The 21,562-nt window shown below is 41.3% G+C and overlaps 1 protein-coding gene across 1 annotated transcript; it reads left to right on the top strand.

Annotated features, from left to right (window-relative positions):
* Positions 1 to 159: 159 nt before the first annotated feature.
* CCBE1 (collagen and calcium binding EGF domains 1) lies at positions 160 to 20,351 on the top strand (the record flags this gene model as incomplete). The annotated part of the gene is made up of 11 exons (XM_078622272.1): positions 160 to 266; positions 424 to 501; positions 11,945 to 11,997; positions 12,190 to 12,324; positions 13,076 to 13,213; positions 14,466 to 14,575; positions 15,793 to 15,901; positions 16,020 to 16,150; positions 17,089 to 17,124; positions 19,593 to 19,628; positions 20,179 to 20,351. Coding segments are annotated over exons 1-11 (1,106 nt in total), but the record flags the coding sequence as incomplete, so codon positions are not given.
* Between the last annotated feature and the right edge of the window lie 1,211 nt (positions 20,352 to 21,562).

Genomic DNA, 21,562 nt, shown 5'->3' on the forward strand with positions numbered 1-21,562 from the left:
AGTCACGAGAGCACGTGTAAAAGTTGGGAGTGTAAAAGAGTGAGCGAGTGTGTGTTCAGTCCGGGGGGGAGTGGGAGGGTCCGTCCGTCCGTCTCACCCCGTCCTAAGTGAAGTTGGTGCAGGAAGCTAATCACTACAAGAGTGGACGAGACCGACGAGATGATACTTCATCTCCACGGGGCCCCTCTTCTGCTCACTGTCACCTGCCCTGTGTTTCTTCAGGAGGATTTGCTGTGGTCCTACCAGGATGAGGATGAAAGTGACAGGTAATTTTTTATTTGTTAACAGGTATATGCAGAGAAAAATTGTCTCTTCAAAATGTGTGTGTGTGTGTGTGTGTGTGTGTGTGTGTGTGTGTGGTTGTGTGTGTGTGTGTGTGTGTGTGTGTGTGTGTGTGTGTGTGTGTGTGTGTCTCACAGTGAGAGGCTGCTCTGAGAACAACATCCACACAACACAGTATCCCTGCTCCAGGTCCACTGGAGAAGCCACCATGTGTTACAGGTAAGTATTTCATCTCTACTTTCTAACTTGTCGCTGTCAAACTAAAAAAGGATGAGAATCTGGGATGCACCAATGTGATCAAGCTGTGGTGAAGTGTACATCAGGGTCACTTACTTCAAATGTACAAAACAAACGACTGGAAAAGTTCATACTCAGCACATAGGACGTGTATATTAAGGTAGTTGCTGTTAATCACACTGGTACCATCACCCCTAGTACTTTTTATATACTGGAAATGTCATTTAGTGCATGTAATGTAAATAAAGATGTGCAATATTATCATCTTATTCTGCATCAGTGAGTGATGCTACCTAGTATTTCTCATGTGAATATGTATTTTTTTATATACTTTCTTGTATCTTTCATTGCATGTAAATACTGCATGTCTACTATTTATCTCCCTTCTGTCGATGGTGTATACTTGAACAACTTTGACTCACCACTGCTTGTACTCCTACTGCTGCATGCTTCCAAAATGTTTGTTTTGTCAAAGCAATAATGCTTTTCAAGTACTATTAAAACTTATCACGAGTGATAATATTGCCATTAAAAACTCAATTACACATATTTTCTTTTAAACCTGTGTCCGTTGCATTATGATGTTTGCACAATGTTTATATTGACTGTAAAAGGTAATCATGACCATTTTTTTGCATACGGTGTTGAAATTAAAATTCCAAACTTCCAAGTTGAACCCTTTTTCTCTAAAAAAAACAAAATCAAACCACAGCGATAATAGCAATTGTAAATATCTGTACAGTGTCTTGTTATTCCTTTAATCATGCCACTACACTGACCCACTGGACACATGCCTGACAGTATGACCCCTACAGATTGAAGAAAAGGTAATAATTACAAAAAGCCCGATGTTTTCATAGGAAGAGGTCACTTCACAGACCCGGTTAAAAGAGCCCGTTTTGTGTCAGAAAACCCGTCTGCTGTGTTATTTCTATGAGTAACTCATCAGACGTCCAGTTTACGACTGGTGATTGATACAAGCTGAAAGAAAGAGCTGCGTTACCCCAGCAACCACACACTCCGTAGGTGTTCTTCAAAGATACACCCTCTTGTTAGTGATCTGCTTTTATTCGAGACATCTGATAACTTTGTAAACACCACCTTGGGGTAGAGTAAAGCTCCTTTTAATCGCACCACAATGAAGAGTCTACTGTAGCTTGTGAAAATATGTTCTTTTGTCAAACTAACCTCTGCAGGATCTTAATTTAGTAGATCTATTTCTGTAGTTTGTGGGAAAAACGTATGAAGTCCTGCTTTGTATCTCTCAGAGAAATTGTCTAAATTAAAACGTTGTGAGGTTTTATCTGGACAACTTGAGAGAACTTTGGCTTTGGTTCAAGAACACAGTGACATCCTGTTTGATCTTCAAATCTCCGACACGTTCTTAAGATCATTACGCTGCTTTATGTTTACTGGCTCCAGACACAGTTGTGTCTCACAGTGTTTATTTAAAGAGGAAAAACAGATTCAGAGCCAAGTCATGTTTTGTAGACACGTTGACATTGTGCTGAAAATGTAAGTAAGGTCCTGAAATTAATTGATTAAGTGTAGATTTTGCAAGATGCATTATTTGTTGTCACAGGCAGTGAAGTTGTGTCCTGAAATGACTGAAGATAACGTTCAAAGCTGTATTTCAGTATGGGGGTCATTCTAATTTTAATTGTCAAACCTGACAGTATTTGCATGAGTTAGATTAATGAGGCTGAGAGCTGCTGCTTATTCTAAACGGAGATTGGCTGTTCCCTGTTTCACCGAAGATAATGAGTTGCGCGCGTCATATTTAGCATCGGTAAGCATTTTCCCTCAAATTCCAAACTGCTCCAACAAAGGATTAATAGCATCCTCTCAGTTTCAAGTGGGAGAGGAGAGGATTTTGAAACAGTCCTGCTTTGGCGATGGCGTGCCACTGTGTGCTGTTTGACGCTCATCCCCAGCATTTGTCATGTTGTGAAACAGCAGTCAAGGAGGCACCAGAGACCCACAGAGCTCATAGTTCAAGACAAGTGCCAGGGCCACAGCTGAATGTCCATTATCTGACACTGCAGGCGCATTCTTCTTGGGGTTGGATTTATTTCTGTGAAGGGCCCAGTGTGTTTTTTTTTATGTGTATGTTTGAGAATATGAAGTGTGTCTGGCTTCAGTAAGTTGGGAGAGATTTTTTTGGACCGAAAATGCGTCTGATTGCAACATAAACTCTTTACGAGAGAAGAAGGATTTGATTAGAATGATAAGGTGACGTGTTTGCCTCCGGTCTGGACTCATCGTCACTGCTGTGGTATTTGTACAGCGCCTCACTCGACAGTCCTATCTGCCTCTCAGGTTTAATCCTTAGGTGATAATCCTTTCTTCATTGTCATCCCATTACTCTTACTTTCCTTATCGTGCATCGTTTTCCACAACTAACTGTTGCTCCTGGAAATACCTAAGAGAAAGTTCTCATGAAGCCGGACGAGTGTGTGAGGTTTTTAGTTGTGTTCATGTTATCAGCAGCTCTCTGCTGACATCCAGCTCAGTGTCAACCCCAGCTCGAAGCGACTTTACGGCTGAATCTACCTGACAGCACTGCAGATGGCAAACGTAGGTTGAATCGTTATGCAAGAAATGGAATCCGAGAGGGTTCGAAGGTGGGGAATGGGAGCCCCTTTTCTTCAAGTTTCACACAGAGTAGATACAAGCCAGAGCCAAAAGTGTTAAACATTACAGGATGGAGATGTATCTTAGTGACAAAGGGTGATGAAATTGTCCCTCACTGACTGTGTATATACGAAGTCATCCGTACCTAGGCTGCCTGGAGTCTCCTCAGGAAAAGAATCCGGCAGCGTGAGCCTCTGCAGCTGTAACAGTTCCACGTAATTGATGTTAGGCGCATATTTGTTGCTTCATTATTTCTGTTCCAGAGGAATGCAAATGTTGCTCAGCATTTATTTGGTCGCCTTTTCTCCTCCCTCCTGTTCAAAGCTGGAATTCAAGTGAAAACTCTGTTCTATGTTGTACTTTTTTTTTTTTCAGCCTCCCCCTGTAAGACATTCTTCACAAGCGCTTGGCTGATTCAACTGCATTGTTTGTATCCCGTAAATGTTTCCATGTTGTAAGTCCAGTTGACATCTGTATTTTTATGAGGTATTTTCTCTTTTCCTCATCTGTACTTACTCATTCTACATCTTCAAGACATGCAGGAGTTATGACTGTGAGATTGTGCAATTTCCAATTTTTTCTGCAATTTCTGCGGAAGTCTTAATTCAAATAACTTTAAACAGAAAAAATACATTTGCTTTCATTGAGACAGGATATGACTCAAACTGCTTCACTCCCAAATCATCAATTTTCTGTCCTTTTGTCAGTGACTCTGTGCATTATCTTTGTTGTTTTTCAGCAAACTTCTGTTTGGCGTCTAAATTCCTGTTTGAATTGTGTTTGCAGCTGTCGCATTAGCAACTCTGAGGCAATTGTGTTTTTTTTTGTTTTTGTTTTTGTTTTATGAAATATGATTTTTAATGATTCTTACGTCAAGGAAATTGACTTCCTACAGCGAATCAACAGTAGAGTGATCAGTAAAAGACGATATCATGTAAATATGAGAAGAATCAGAAGAAGAGGACATAAAAAGTCTAAAATTAGAATGTACAGAGAATTACAACCACATGCTCAAAGGTCAATTGTGACGTCATTATTTTCCACAAAATATTGATTTTAATACTCTGAGTAATACAGATACTGTTAAGCCATATCTGTAATTACTACCAGAACATTTTAGTGTCACATACTCTTACCATATTCAAATGCAAAAAAAAAACACAGCTGCTGAAGTGATGCAGATGTTACCAGAAGTAGGCCCAGTAGATGTAGAGTGAAATACTGCTGAATATCATGGCATTAAAAACGGACTGTGTTTACAGTACCTGGCTCTGTTCCTTAGTTGTAAAATCGCGAGTTTAAAAAGAGCGAAAGCTGCTGGTTTAATGTGATTCATTACATTATACAAGCAATTCTCTTTATTGGAATGCAGTAAACCAGTACTTGTTCAAACTAGCAAACATGTCTGCAAAATAACTGACTCACCATTAGACTGTGGTCAGTTTTATGTCACATTCATCATAAAAACAAATCCCTGATTTAAAACAAAACGTCCCGTCAAAGTAAAGACGCACATCTGTTTCCTATCAATATTCAGAAAGAGGACGTGACAATTGTGAGACCTCGCGCTGTGGATCGAAGGAGCTTACATGGCACTGGTATTCAAGGACAGCTCCCACAGAGTTTAGAGTTTAAAAGATCTAAAGGAAACAGGAGGAGGACGGGGTTAACTGCCATATTAAGCTAATGATCCCAGTGAGTGCCACTAATGATGTTCTGCAAAACGCAAATAAGAACTTGTCTGTCAAACGTAAAGCTCTTCTCCATCTTTTGTTTATGAAACAAATGATGAAATGCATGGGTCCAGGTGGAAAAACTGCCGAACACAATGTGCAGCTGGAGAATAATACACAATGACCAAAGGTAATAATACTGAAACTGTGCCCTTTATACTGAAAGAAACCCAGAACTGTGGAGGTGTTGGGGCACATTTGAATTTAATATTCCAGCTCAACTCCAGGCTTTTTTGGGCTGTTTAGCTTCAATTTGCCCCTCATTAGTCACCCCAGTAATTTCAGCTGCTTATAAAAGTTTTTTTATGGAGAAATTTAAAGTGGCATCAACTCTGCACAGGAAAGAAGTTTACTCGTGCCAGTTGTTGCCTGCAGGGGAGTTCATAACAATCAGCTTATTGTGTTTCTCGTTTTGGTTGTTTGGCTGCTTTTACTCAGTTAAAAGCTTGATTAATTCCCTTCTCGTGCCATCGTGTGCGTTTTAGGGTGAAAATGGTTGCTCCTGCAGTTTGTAAATGTTGATTAAAAAAGAGATAAGTGCATAGAAATCAGACTCTCTACACAGTGCATTACTTGTTTTATGTTGTGGAATAAAATGATTTATATCGACATAATTGTACAAAATTACCAAGAGAAACATGCATGTTTGTGCCATTGTCACAAGATACTTTCACCGTCTTTGAAACAAATTGTAAAACCTATTTTTCCAGAAGCGAACCCGTTGGCAGCAGGTCATGTCTGCAGGTCCTGTATATAATATATTAGCGTGCTGTTGGAAGCTATCGCTGTTGAACCGTGAAGGGAGTTGGAGATAAAGGCAGTTTTTCATGTTTGATTTGCATTCATCACTCATCCTTCCTTCAGGAAGAGGATCCCCCCCCCCTCCCTAAATATCTAACATTGGTCTCTGTTGGTCTCAATTTTGTCATTGTCCATCATGTGAACAAGCTGTTCAATCAGGCTTGTCAGCTGTTAAACTGAAGCAGTGATATTCCTTATTAGGTGAAAGATGAAGAGCATTTTCCTTAAAAAGAACTGAGGAAGATGCAGTGGAGTGTGAGTTATCATGGCCGAGCAGGGGAGGACATGTTAGTGTTAAGGAGCATTCTTTAGTGACGGATGTAGAGCACAAGCTGCAGGAAACATCCCCTCTCCCGCTCTCCTCTCATTTCTCTTTGTTGTGTAGCACTTTGTGTGTTAGGATTATTTAGCATTGTGTTCTTTCACTTCATGGTTTCATGTGCTTTGTTTAAAACTCCACGCAGTACAGCAGATCCACTAAGGTGTTCCAACATTGTGTATTTTTTGGAATTAGTGTGTTTTATTATGGAATTATCTATGTGGAAATGAAAAGTAAAACAGTCGTAGAAATTGCTACAATACCTGTCTGCAATTCTGTACAATTCCATGTAGCATGAATAAATAGATAAGTAAAGTAAAGTAAAAGTAAAGTAAAATATTGCCATCCATTGAAAGTCTTTGAAGTTTAATGCAAAACAACACTTAAATGGCTGCAGAGGTTAACATACACAAAAACCTAGAAAGCACTTTCAGTAGCAGGAGCTTCTGCTGAGCAGGATGTTGTGGCTGCTCCCAAACTGAATGTATTTTCAGACTACATGCATTTCTCCTCTTTGAAACCATTTTTCAACAAGTTTTCTGTTTATGTCTTGAAGGGCTACTCTTGTTTCTTTTGGCTGATGCGCACTCATCTAATCATTTTCTCTCTGCAGAGAACTGCTCTGACCTGATGTATGGTGCACGTTTTTTTTTTTCTGCTTCTCCGGTGTGTGTGTGTGTGTGTGTGTGTGTGTGTGTGTGTGTGTGTGTGTGTGTGTGTGTGTGTGTGTGTGTGTGTGTGTGTATATATATATAAACAACAGGTATTATTTCATTTTTTTGTGTGTCATGTATTTGACAGTTAATAATTGTACAGGATTTGAACCAATCCTTTATCCCACTTTGACTACTGAGTTAGTTATATAAGTTATATAAATTACAACCAGTCATACTAGCACCTCTGTAGGACAGTAGCTGGCCAGAGCAAATGTTCGCCTTCACCAATGAACACGCATTAAATTGTAAACATTCTGAAAACGTGCTACATTACCATAACACACATTTCAATAAAAATTTGGAAATAAGGCTCAACTACATCTACAGCTACATTTAGAAACATAAATTAGTAGAAACCTTCATGCGTGTGGAGAGTTTGAGGCAGATTTCCCTCACAGGCTGCTTGAAAAGTTTCATCTCTGGTGTCAGTACATGACTTTGAATAATAATCTGAACAGACCAAACCGACACGTTGGTTCCCTGAGCAGACTATTAAGTTTCAAGTGTTGAAGTAAGTGTGCAAACATATGTCACATCCTGCACATGTCAATGAGCACACTGCATGTTCTCAGATCAGAGTAGAAACACGATACACTAACAGTCTGACGTCTAGAAACAAGAACTGGAACAAAGCTGTACGTTGCATGTGCTGCATCACAATCCGTTTCTGGCCGCTGGTGATATTACAGGATGAACAACTAACAAAAGATTAGTCACGGAGAAGGCAGGAAATCGGGAAATCGGGCATAAATGGCACGTGAGGTCCCCACTCATCTCTCTCTCTGACACTTCATTTAACAGCCCAGAGCGTAATTGTCACTGCGTCGTTTTCCAGTTTCTCAGCCAATGAGCAGTATTGATTTCTCTCATGTGGGCCGACTTCCATTCCCTGGTGGCTTGAATTGATCGTAGAATGACTGCCAACTGTTTTTCAGCTGAGAGCACCTTTTCATTGTTTCTCATTCATTTCTTGTCAAATCCTCAGGAGAAGTTATTGACATGATTGTTATTGACTCCCGAGTAGTATTTTTTTTTTCTTTTTCAGGTTGATCTATGTCAAAAGCAGAATATAAAATGAAAATAATCTGCTATTGATGTCACATTGTTGTGTCAATCAATAAAAGATTCACTTCAAGATTCTTCAAATATCTGAGCTGGACATGGGTGATTTCTGGCCCAAGTTCAAACCACATGGAAGGACTCATTCATGTTGGATTGTAACAGGCATTGTTCGCTACAATTTCCTGAGATGTCAGTATGTGAGACATCACACAGAGCGTTCTTTAATTCATTTTAGGTTTCTTCATGCATCTGGGAATCAAACCATGTCCACATGAGAATGGGTTTTAAATCATAATACATCCGAGTTCATCATTTCCTCTTTCAGTGCTAGCGGATGGAAAAAAGACAAAAAAAAAAAAAAAAAAACAAAAAAAACAGTGGCAACTCGCAAGCTTGTGTTCCATATCAGCCAAAAGAGTTTCATCAACGGAATAATTGTTTTTCTGTTTTTCTGCCTCCTCTCTGACCAGGAAGTGACATATGGAAAATGGAACTACTGTGAGCAGTACACACACACACACACACACACACACACACACTTGAGCTTGCTATGAAAGCTAATGAGGAAAATTGCACTCTGCGGCAATCAGATTGCTAATTTATCAGCATTTGCTTCGCCCACCACCCGGTAGTTCCGTCACACAAGAACATATTACATAAGACGTTTGACACATTTTATTAGTGTAGCAGAGGTATGGTGCCAGTAACAACTAGCAAGTTCACTCTCTTAAATTTCACTGCTCATGTGAAGCCCATGACAAGCTGAGTTGTTGTTGGAACTCGCAGTCTATGAACTGCTCCTTTAGTCTTCATGCTGAGTTATACTGCTAAGTGCTCTGGGGTTATAATGCAACAACGGTCGTTGGCTTCAATGGCGTGCCTCCAAATGACCGATATCATCTGGTGGAAAAACATAATTCTTCAAAATCATTTACCTTTTCTTGAATCTCCAGACATTTGTGTGTAATTGTATTATAATTAGTCACAGTAATGAGACCTAATAGCTGAAGTAACAGCAACACATCTGAGGAATGTTACTGTACAAACCACATCTAGAAGTGTTCTCAGCCAACAGAGAGAAGTCTGTCCCTGATGTCTGACTGACTGTTCTTCCTTTTCTGAGTGGTGTTTATTTAGCAGAATGAATGACCTCTCCTAGTGTTTCTCAGTCTGGAGGTTTGGAACACACAGCGGTATCCAGACAATAACTTTTTAGAAACTGCTTTTTTCAGGTCGGTTTGGGCCAGTTACAGATGTAACCATCCCTGTTAATGGTCTGTACAGTGTTGCTTCACCTTCACATCTCCTGTTTGTTGTGACAACCAGTGTGTGTGTGTAGGGACATAAAACACATTCTGACAGGCTGAAGTTTTTATTTCTCAGTGACATAATGTGACTCCCTACAAGTACAAATCTCAGTCCACCTTTATGGAGCTGTTACTCATGCTGGTTTACTTTATGAGTAAGGTGAGATCAAGGTGAAGGTAGAGCTCAGCGAGGAGTCTCTGATATCGTCCAAAGGGATAGTAGCATTTATGTGTATCAGACATGGCGTGTGTGGGGAAACATAAACGGTCGTCTGTGAGCATAAATGACATGAATGATTGAGTTAGGGTGAAGACATATACTGAAATACTTATTAAAGTCACAATATGTACTGTGTTTTCTTTGTTACTATTAAATAAACCCAGCAAATATTTCCCAGCGCTTGACTGGGCGACAGTGTTTGACACGACGTGTGAGTGAGAACAGGTCATGTAGAATGCAAGAGTGAAAAATGCCTGTTTTGTCCAACCACCCAGTCTAAATATGTCACAATGATATAAAACAAACCAGTAAACGTTCACATCTGAGAAGCCACAAAGAAGATGTTGCCTTATTAATTTAATGTTTGTTTTTTCTCACACTTACCCGCCCAGACCGGACAGGCCGATCAGGTTGAGCGTAAATGTTTTGTCCCCTTCACTTGGAAAAACATCTTCATGCAGTGGAATGCAGACGTGTTATTGTGCATCTGGCAGAAATGTTACATAAATAAGCCAATTTTGAGTGGACCGCATGCTGTGTGTGTGTGTGTATTATCCCAGTGTTTTGGTGTCTTAAGCAACGGGCACTTTTTGCCTTGACGTTGGTTGACTATGGTTGCTTCTACTTTAACTCACGTCTGCTGGTGCTGGTGTGTTTCCTCTCCAGAGAAGGTGTCGCCGGCCTGGTCCTTCTGTTTTGAAGGTAATTAGAGTGCTTATGGTTAACCCTGGATAACTGAGGTCAGACTAATCTATGTCTAGGTTTCAGGGGGGCCCTGTAAAATGATATGGATCTCTGGTGAAGTGAAATAACCCTTAGGTAAAAAAAAATAAAAGCACAGGTGGCCAAACATCCACGAACAAGTGCAGCGGTGACGCCGTGTATGAATGTGACTGTGAAAACGCTTGGAAATATATCATGAATACATTTTTGGATTTTAATCCCCTTGTTCTCCCTCTCATGAATATGAATGCAATCCACACGTGTTTTGAATTTATTTGCACATTTGCATGCATATGAGCTCGCAACCAGCACAGCACATTCCTTATTGTGATAAGGATCCGTGTGACAACGTACACGTACGCATCACCAATGAACCACTTTCAGTCCAACAGTTGCCTATCGATAGACCTCAGTGTAAAATCAGTACATGCAGTACATTCCACACACATAAATGCATATATTTTGGTATAATTGTGTATTTTTGAAACGTGTTTTATCACACAGGGTCGATGGTGAGGAAACCGTCCTGAGGGATTAATAGTGTTTCAGTCTACTCTGATCAAATGTACATGCTCATGTATGTATACGCACATATGCATGCATATATGGTACATGTACATATATATACACATACATGCTGGACACATCTACATCTTCAGTAAATATACACAAGCTAACATAAACTGGACATGGATTGAAACACCAATTAACTTGGTCTGTGATAAGAGCGTCTGATAAGGTTTCCATCCCAGCAGATAGATCACGTCCCTTGTTTGAAGTTACTTCATGGCTTCAGTGCAGTGACTCCAGCTTCATATCCATCAGCCACCGTCTGTGGCAGGCATGTTGTTTTAACCTCAACACAGGTCATGTCATGAACATCCTGGCACTGAGCTTCTACTTCACCTCATGTCTGATCTCACGTTGACGCGTTTACGAAGGGACATCAAAAGACTCTGCGTTAGTTCATCATGTTTTATAAATGCCTGTATCCTTCTAGTGAGCATCAGAATGAGATAACGTACAAGGAGCATTGGTGATAAATGACGGTTTAATGGTAATTTAATAAAAGAAGCAGTTCATTCAGAATGAACTGCATCACAGATATGGATCTGGTTTCCGTGGGATGTTGTTGCCTCTTTCATGATTGTCTCGAGACCGACGGTGGTGTTTGTTTTATCGTGATCGTTCAACCAACTCTGGTTATTTTCCCAAGCTGATTGTTTGCTATAAGTTCCTTCTGTCCTCATTGGGATTTATTTTGACATGAAATATTGGGTCACACAGGAAATCATCATCGGATTAAGTCTCTCAGGGTGTCCGAGCTGTAGCGTCTTCCAACCCAAACCACATATGATATAAACCTAAACTAATTAAACGACAGGACACAGAGTAAATACCATGTGGAACATATTTCACACAACATAACAAATGTATTTCATGCGACAACTTGTTTTCTTTATTTATTTTAAAAGATTACTTGTTCATTCTCTGTCTATGCATTCTAAGGCTAATATGCTAGTGTTTCAGCAGGCGTAACATTGTAAGACGATATTAGTATTAATAATGAATAAATGATAAAAATTATCAAACACACACAGGCCATTGAACATTGCAGGCAAACCTATGTCTACGTATGTCATCTCATTGACCTGTCAGTGAATTATTTATTCATTATCACCGTTGACACAAGACTCAAAATGTGATTGACACTCTTGAATATAACTCATATATTCCTGAGAAATTAAATAAAATCGAGTTGCATTCTGTGACGTGTTCACGACTGTTCAAACAGTCGACTGAAGAAGTTCATGTTCACAGGGTGAAAATCTAATTTTATTTTATTTGATGTGTTGCACTTTTAAATGAAGGTGTTTTCCAGTGATCCATGTCTGCTTCTTATTTTTCAGAAGAAAATGTTGCAGGGGCTTTAAGTTTGTGTCGGGCCAGTGTATTCCTGAAGGTGAGGAAACCTTGCCAACTATTTGGACGTCTGTTTTGTGTTGTTCGTTTTCCAGTCAAAACCCTTTAAGTCCCTTGAACGTACTTAACGTTCTCTTGTTTTAACCTCAAGGAAAGTTTAATAGTCTGTGAAAGACATGATAAGCCTTTATGAACGCAACAACACTTGGGATGGATTCTCTGTTCCTTGCAGACTATGATGTGTGTGCCGGCGCCCCGTGTGAGCAACAGTGCACTGATCATTTTGGTCGAGTGGTGTGTACCTGTTACCCTGGCTACCGCTATGACCGCGAGCGCCACAGGAATCACGAGAAACCCTACTGTGTGGGTGAGTCATGTCACAGCACCTCATCAGTCCTGACATGGGCTCGTGTCACCTCAAGCACTGGGTCCATGTTCAGCTGAAGACCACGTGAGCCCATTGTGGCCGTGCTGGCTGGGTAAATGGTGTCTGGTGCCAAAGTCAGATAATTTCAAGGTCACATCTTATTTTGGTTGAACATGTTTGTCTCTTTATGACCGTAGCGTCTCCATGTGACTCTGCTCTGTACGACGGTCCACATCACAGCTCCTATTGTCACACGCAATGACTTCACACAACACCTCTGACAATTCCAGCCCACTGTTGAATGTTTTCTAGTTCCAAAGGCAGGAAGTACCTAAAGAAGGGATCACATGGCATAAAGAAGATGTCAGCTGCTTCTTTCAAATATTAATAATATTAATTCAAAGCACTTGCAATGGGTGTATTTCAGTTGTTGTAAATATTTTCTCTTCATCCATTTATTATCATGAGTTTGATGTCATGCAGATCTCCGGTGTCAGTCAACATCTCTACGTACATAAGGGTGGAATAACGAAATTAAAATGTGATGATAACACTGTAAATGAAGGCCACATGTGGGGAACATTGACTGTATCCTCTGTATCCTGACTGTACGATACCTGGTTCCTCAGTTTGTACTTACAGTACGTTTGCATTTCAGTGGTTTCAAAGTTATTGTACTGACATTCTGTCCCTCTTTAATATGCATTTCTTTCCCCCCTTCTCTGTCGCTGTGTGCCACTGCAACGTCTAGACATTGACGAATGTGCAGACAAAAACATGACTGCATGCTCTCAAATCTGTGTCAACTCTGTGGGGAGCTACAGGTGTGAGTGTGACAAAGGTTATTTCCTGGAAGAAGATGGAAAAACATGCACCAAGGGGAAGAGAGGTGAGAATAGAGTTTTATTTTTACTTCAGCGTTCACCACATTTCTCCTTAGAGTGTGTGTGTGTGTGTGTGTGTGTGTGTGTGTGTGTGTGTGTGTGTGTGTATTGGCAGCAGACATACGGGGGTACAGCACACACAGACACCTGGTAGTCATTATGCATCTCAGTTCCTTCTGCATGTCAGAACAGTTTTGTCTCCCAAACATACGGCTGCCCCCTTGACTCCCGGTCTTCTCTGATTTGTGGGATGCTTTGGAAAACATCACAAATGAATCAGGCAATAAAAAAGAAAAAGATTCAGTTGCTAATGAAGCAGTCAGGGGCTGCAGATTTGCTACTTCCTCCCATGAGTTGATCTATTTTTTAAACATTTCAAGAGGTGCTGGAGAGTGAGGAACTGTGGCACTTATAGTCACGGTTGGACTTTATCTCCTGCTGCTTTGTAATACAGAGGAGGAAAAGAGTGTCCAGACACTGTCACTCATCCATTTAATATATGCATTTGTAGAGTAGGTGCTAGTGTACCCGAGGCATGAAACAAAAACAGCTTTTTCTTCTTCAGAGCTGCTCAAGATTATTATAGACTGTGAGGGAGAAAAAGTGAAGTGAATGAGCGGAAAATCAGGGATGTGAATTCAATCAGATATGACTTTCCTATGCGCACTTGGTTTTACTGCAACTTTCAAAAAGAGCCTGTCATCACCTCGGCTGTCCAAATACCAGTAGAATGCTGGGTCTCTGCCTCTTCTCTGCTCGCTTTGGCATCAAAGGCAAAACCCTCATGAACTTAAGCTATCAAATAAAGAAGGTAACCCTCATGAACTTAAGCTATCAAATAAAGAAGGTATTTGTCACATGCAGTTATACAAAGTACAGTACACATTGATGTGTGTGTAGCTGCATCTGGTTTCAAAGAAAGAGAAAAGAACAGGAAACATATTTAACATTTCTCATTCAAATGATAAGAAGAAATGCCGACTCACGTCTTCTAAGACCACACGTGTCCAAGTATCGACCTCAATGTGACACAGGACAGTAGCTGTGAATGTGATTGTCAATGGTTGTCTGTCCTTCATGTGGCCCTAATGAGCTGGTGACTCGTCCAGGGTGACGTTCATCTGTTGACGGCTTGGATCGGCTGCAGTGCATTCACAACCTGTAACCGGAGCAACAGGGCGAAGCTGAATGAATGAATGAATGAATGATGTCAGGTCAGTTTTCTGACATACAAACCTTTTTTCTGCCGACTTCCAGCACTGCACCTCTCTCAGAAATCTGACATTGTGATGAACGCTGGAAGTTGCTCAGCCACCTGTGAGGATTTCCAGCAGATTAAGATGTCTGTCCAGCAGCTTAAACAAAAGGTAAATTTGTGTGGAGGCTTATTTTCTCCCTGTAATGAGAACACACAGAATGCCGATATCGGCAGAAACACTGTCTACCATTACCAACAGATCTTCATCACCTCCTTCCCTGACACATTTCAGAAACATCAGCAGGCAAGTGTCTGACTCTTTGGAGACATGTGGAAAGTTCTTTATTTCTGTACTGTAGCTGGCTGATGTCTTCGTAAGTGTGAATTGGGCAGAATTTAGTGTGAAACCCAGCAAAGTGGTTTCATTTCCCTCTGGGTAGTCGCAGGTGCCTGAACCTATCTCACCATGAGTCAGTCAACGGTAGCACTGGGCTCCCTCGACTGTAACTCAGGGTATATTGCTTCCAGCTGTGTGGGCCGATCGGCGCCCTTAGCTATGAGCTGTGTGCGTTGTCTTTATGAAATGAAGTAAGAAAACAGATAAACCTCTATGTTATGTGTTGTCTTAGTATGTAAATAACGTATACTGTCATTCATTCATATCATTAAAAGTTTGTGAACATACCTGTGTCAGAGGTCACAGTCCTCCATCGTGCTGACTCATCAGCAGGTGAAACCACAACCTCGCTCTGAGTTCTGACTCCTTTGCCCCTCTCCGCACAGCGAGGTCTTTTACATGTTCCCCTGAGGGATTTCCAGTTCCACATCGTGTTATACAGAGATCAAAGATGATGTTTTTCCCAAGGATGCCACTTAGCATCCAGAGCAGGAACTCTCCTGGCTATGCTGAATAATGCAGAGGGGTTGCCTGGCCCTCCATGTGTCTGGGCTCCAGCTGGTAGCACGGCGAAGGTGGAAGATCAGCTTTAATCTTTGGCTGGGTTTATTATTTCTTTCACTTGTGTTTTGCGATTATATAAACCCGAACTTACAAATCCACCATTCTGTACCAGCATGTCCAAACAAACTGATAAGTAGCGTAAGTGGAGGAAGCTGGTTCATGCCAGCGAAACAAACCAAATAACTAATAGGTTTTAAAATGAAAAGTATTAAAAGTGTGAATAAAATGGGTGTGCACATGTAAATAAGGGAAATAAAATAAACATACATACATGGCTGTTCTGCATCACTCACAGACTGAGGTAACAAGTGTTCCTCTGTACTTTTAGTCCCACTGGTCTGTTAAAAGCCTTTTTTTTTTTTTTTTTTACATATCATCTGTCTCTGGCCAGTCCACTCAGTCCTTTCTTCTCGTTGTTATTCTAGATGTCCATGCTGTCAAACAGTGCTGATGTCCCTGAACAGATGACGAGTGAGAAAATCTTGCCATCACCTATATTTCTAACAGGGCCTCCAGGTGTCCCGGGTCCTCCAGGTATGATCAAACTGTCAGGGAGCGAAGGTGATGTGGAAAAATCCTTTTTAATGCAAAAAACAGAAATTCTATTAAGCTGGTGTTTTTAGTCCAGTAATGTCGGGCTGGATCTTTGTAGGAAATCCAGGACTAGAGGGACTTCCAGGACTTCAGGGGCCCATCGGCCCTCCTGGTCCGAGGGGCTTGATGGGCCCCGTTGGGCCCACACCAGACCTGTCACACGTCAAACGGGGCCGGCGCGGACCTGTGGTGTGTATTCTAGTAGATTGGTTCCACGCTGTCACAATTCAGACTTACTGAAAGCGTTGCAGGCTCACCTTCATCTCACTCTGTGTTCAGGATGTTATGGGCTTTACTCAATGATCAGATCATTTGGTAATCCTGGTCTGTAGCCCAGTCTGACCTGTAACTGATTTACAGAGGAGGATGGAGGGAGTGGAAAGTATCTATTGCAGCTCATCTGACGCATGTCCAAAAAGACACTATAAGCTGCACCAAACACTCCTGACCAAACACAAATCTTTGCAAGGTGAAAAAATGAGAACACATGTAATGACAACAACAGACGGACGAATCCTTTTTCAGCCTCGGCGGTTTTCTTTGGCTGCCTGAGTCGTCGTACACTGCCTGCGAGCACGAAGCTTTCATGTTGACGTGTGGGATAGAAGTCAAGAATGTGCAGGATGTGGTCATACGTATGTATTTCTGCATTGTGAAGATCTATTGTGAAGCGGTCTGATATTAATAAATCATACTATCAACACCTGCAGTCAGTCACATCATGAGCCCAATCGTGGCAGACTAAGAAGTCTGGAACACTGGATGTGTTTCAGTTCCCAGTGCTCAGACGTTTATCAGTCAGCCTTCTGCGGAGGGGAGTCGCTGCTCTCAGCACACGAAAAATGCTGATTAGAATCCGAGCACAGTCATGAGGTCTTTCACCAGGTCACACACATTTGACAGCACGTCCAACTATTAGCGATGATGAATGTGGGAGAGTGTGTGTGGCTCAAAGGCGTGGCGCCGCTGGCACCAATCCACACACAATATCTGAATGGCAGGCTTTTATTTTAGAAGATTTGATTTGTTTCTATGGAAACAATGAATGAAGCACGCAAAGGTTCCAACCAGTCACATACCTGTTTACACGCTATGGACGTTCAACAGAACCTGTTTTTGTTTACCAGGGGCCGACAGGAGCACCAGGAAGAGATGGGCTAAAGGTGAGGTCACGTGACATTTTATTGTCCTCAAGTATTATCAGCTATTTATCGACCGTGTTAATTGTCAGCCAGGTGTTTCATGTTCTTTTCTTCATTATTCAAAATGTCTTCCTTCATTTTCTTCACGTTTTATTCCCTGATATTCAAATTGTGTAAAATTCTGACAGTTTCAGCCAGGTAGTGCTGTGTGCAGGCACATGACATGAATGGATGAAGAACTCATGGAGAAACAGCCTTCACAAAGATAGTTCTCATTCCAGCCTTTACACCATTGTCCTATTATTATTTCCTCCGCATTGAATGACTAACTCTTCCTAGACAACCAGCACCTCGCTCCTGCCCTCAGGTAGAGGAATTGTTTTTGATGATGAAGCACAATTTGATTGTTGCTGGTTCATAAAGGAGAGAAACCAGTGGGTGAGAGGGTTGAATGGCACCAACTACTGTACATACTTGGCTTCTCTAGTGGTTCACAGAGGGAAAAGCAAAAGGTCGGTGTCAGGACACGAGCAAATGCTGAGCTGGAACCAGGAGTTTGTTCCTGCAGCGTTAACTACAAGCTGCTGCAAGTTCAAAGATGGAAACAAGTGTGTGCAGGAGCAGTTTCTACATCCTTAAAGCCTCTTGATGTCTCTGATAGGAACACAGGCAGAGCGTTGATTGTTGTGTTTTCAAACCCTGTTGATCAGGATGTCGGCCAACATTTCTGGGAAGTGTTTTAGACCGAGAATAACCACAGGGTCTTGACTCAGGCCTCAGCTATTTCTTTTTTTTACCTTTACTGACAAGTCACTGACAAAAATTCCAAATCAAACAACATCACAGTATACACAACATGTATGCACAAGTTATCACTTGATTTGTTTTTGTTGGTTTTTTTAACAAGGTCTGTGTAGAAGGGGGCTTTTCCTTTAACCTGGAAACACGTTTCTCTCATATCCTGAGCCAACTTTCTTGAATTCAGCAACGTGTCTGGTCCAATGGCAGCCAGAGATCCCAGAGCCAGAATATTCTCCAGTTAAACAAAAACAAAAGTGAGGTGGTGTTTTTTGGGTACCAAAGAGCGATGAACGTGTAAGTGCTCAGCTTCAGTCAGTCATGTTAAAAAAACAACAGAACAAGACTGAAATCTTGACTCAGGCACATTCAATCAATTACAAAGTCGGCCTGATATCACCTGAAAAACATCTCAAAGATTAAAAGGCTCATGTCTCAGCAGGACGTGGAAAAACGTGTGCATGCGTTTATCTCTAGTAGACTCGACTACTGTAACTGAGTCTTGACAGGTCTCGTGAAAAAAGCCATCAAACAGCTGCAGCACATTCAAAACGCTGCGGCTCGAGTCCTCGGCAGCACCGGGGAGAGTAGATCTCATCACACCAGTTCTCAGATATCTGAGAGACGTTTAAAATACGTCTGTTTAGGGCCAAAACACATGACGGATCTCCTGTGAAGCTCTGAGCCATCCTCTGAGACCGTCTGGGACGGGTTTGTGTGTGTAACACCAAACACGATGAAGCAGCGCTTAGTTTCTATGAACCAGATATCTGGAACAAACTCCCAGAATCCTGCAGATCTGCCAAAGCCTCAGTGTCATTAAGACGACCCTGAAAACATACATGGGCTGCGGTCTTTAAAACTTTTATTTTCGTATTTTATAGCGTCATTTATTTATTCTTTCTTTTTAATGCCTTTTTCCTGTCGTGAAGCTCCGTGAATTCTCCTTTGCCTTGTCTTTGAAAAGCCTATCTGGAATGTTCTGGTTCTCTATGTTTTGCCTCTCTGGGAGACACAGTGTTAAAAAGAAGCTCCAGCAGTTGATTAAGCATCAGATAAAGGAGGCGCAATGCAAAGTCATGTTCATCACATTCGATTTGATGTCACTTCTACCAACGGACAACGGAGGGGGAATCTTGTTCTACCTGTATGGATGTTTGCTCAGCTCGTGGGCTCCGTATGGAACAATTTAGGTACATCTGCCTTATTGACATAGTATCTTGGTGGTGTTCCATGCAGCTGCGATGTTTGTGTGTGGATAGATCGGAGGGTGATGGTAATCTGTCTCTCCGAGTAACAAATCCAAACCATCTGCCAAAACACTCCCAGCCCCAGTGTGACCTTGAGCCCGGCTAACGAGCTCTGTGTAGTCAGGTCAATGTGTGTACACTACCGTACATCAACCGGAATGCTGCAGGTCATGCTACATGTACAGAATCTTTAATATGTACAGTAGACAGTATACACAGAAGGTCTATTTTTCTAACCGGCAGAGGCAATGATTCCAATTATAATTTGAGTTTAGATTTCAATGAGATAATGTATCAGTCATGGTTAAATCTATCAGTGGAGTAATACTCATTTTCCTCCACTTCCCTTACGTCTTAAAAATGTTCCCATACTAGGATGATTCTTTTTCCCCAGACTGTAATTCATCTAAACTAAATATATGTTGTCTTCCACCCCCCCAGGGCGACAGAGGAGCTCCTGGGCCTGCTGGACCACCAGTAAGAATCCAGTTTTCTATATCAACGCATTATCATCGCATTATTGTTCTGTTTGTCCGGATATTTAATTCAAGTAAAAAAAATGACGTGCAAAACATGACTGATGTACTGTAGTTCAGAATTTTGTCTATGTATAGTATTTGTCTATGTGATGGTGCTAAGGTGAACAAGTGATGGAAAAGCTCTGTGGTCAGAAGTCATCGGTGAACATGCGACTGGTTTAAAGGGGCAATGGGCGACATCTACTGACATCTAGTGGCGAATGTGGAGATGACAACCGTACGCAGATAAATACACAGTTCTGCAGGTGTTAAATGTATGAGCCTACATTCTCACAAAGTTCTTGGCCACCACTTCAATTAAGAAGCCTGAAAACTAAATGGACCATCAGAAAGAAATGAAATTATTATTATTATTATTATTATTATTATATTATTATTATTATTATTATTATTATTATTATTATTATTATTATTATTATTAAATTATGAATAATAATTATTGTTGTTGTTGTCGTCGTCCTTTAATCTTTGTTGTACTTTACTCCAAGGGCCCTCCATCTTCCAACGATTTTCTGCTCGTGCTGATGGCGGACATCCGTTTGGACATCGCTGAACTGCAAAGCAAAGTGTACGATCGACCCTTTCCCTCTACGATGGAGGACTTTCCTGTGATTCCTGACAGCTTTGGGGATAGCCAGGAGAGTCTGGAGGTGGGGCTCAGGTGAGAACCCCATGCAGCTTCCTCCTCCACCGGGGCTCCAGGAGGAGCAGGAGGAGGAAACCGTCAGCCCCAGAGAGAACAGACAATATTTGAGGAGGGTGGATGTAAATACTTTATGTGAACTGTAAATACTTATCTTTTTTATTTAACTACAGAACATTTCTATGTCTTAATACAGATGTTTATTTTTGTACAAGACTGCATGTGACCATTTTTTGAAATCAATATGAACGTGAATGCATGTTTTTTTATCGGACATTTCTACCGTAGAAAGACGTGGCTCCTTCACAGCACATTACGGAGGTGTCCCCCTCACTGCATCATTTAATGCCAATAATACAATGTTCTATGTACGGTTCCACTTGAAATGTATTGGAATGTGAGCAATATGTAAATGCTGAGGGACTTATGACCATATTTAAGTTCACCAGCGGGATTAAAGCAGCATGAATGTTCCCTTACGAGTGTGATGTCTGTGAAGATTCTCAGTCACCCAGGTCAAAAATAACTAGGGTGAAATCGTAAGCTTGATTGGTGACACTCGGTCTGTTAGACGCGTCCCTCGAATGTTCCTGTTGCACGGCATAATTATCTATACGCCACCAGCAGAGTTTGTAGAGTGATTTCTGACTTAGCTTTGCACTGTTTTTATGTTGGAATGTGTGTGTGTGTTAGTGTGTGTGTGTGTGTGTGTGTGTGTGTGTGTGTGTGTGTGTGTGTGTGTGTGTGTGTGTGTGTGTGTGTGTGTGTGTGTGTGTGTGAGAGAGACAGTATTACAGTTTCATAGGCAGCTGCAGTGTGGGTTGATGATCTGATTTGAATGTTCACGGGTCACATAACAGGACTGAGCAATTAGAAATTACTCATAAAATCACTCCATCTGCCTGACTTGACTGTGTTTGAGTCTGTTTTCCACTAGAGGGAGACATTCACCTCAGAACAAGGCCAGGAACACAGTCCTCGCAGGTCAGTGAGGTTTTGATTATGGCAGTCAATTTCATTATGTGCACTATCAACTGGTGACATTACTGTGTCATGTAGGTGAACCTCACCACTCTGATCTGACTTGATAAAATAACTGAATGTCGTAGCCGAGGAGGCAACTTGTCTAAAAAGGTTTTGCATGGAGCCGTGTATTCTGCAGTCATATACTCTCTTCCTTTTGGTTGTTGTTGACCTTTAACACCATCCCTCACTCATTAATTGTATTA

The sequence above is a fragment of the Lampetra planeri genome, unplaced genomic scaffold (assembly GCF_965212315.1).
Source record: "Lampetra planeri unplaced genomic scaffold, kcLamPlan1.2.h2 scaffold_1424, whole genome shotgun sequence".
NCBI lineage: Eukaryota > Metazoa > Chordata > Hyperoartia > Petromyzontiformes > Petromyzontidae > Lampetra > Lampetra planeri.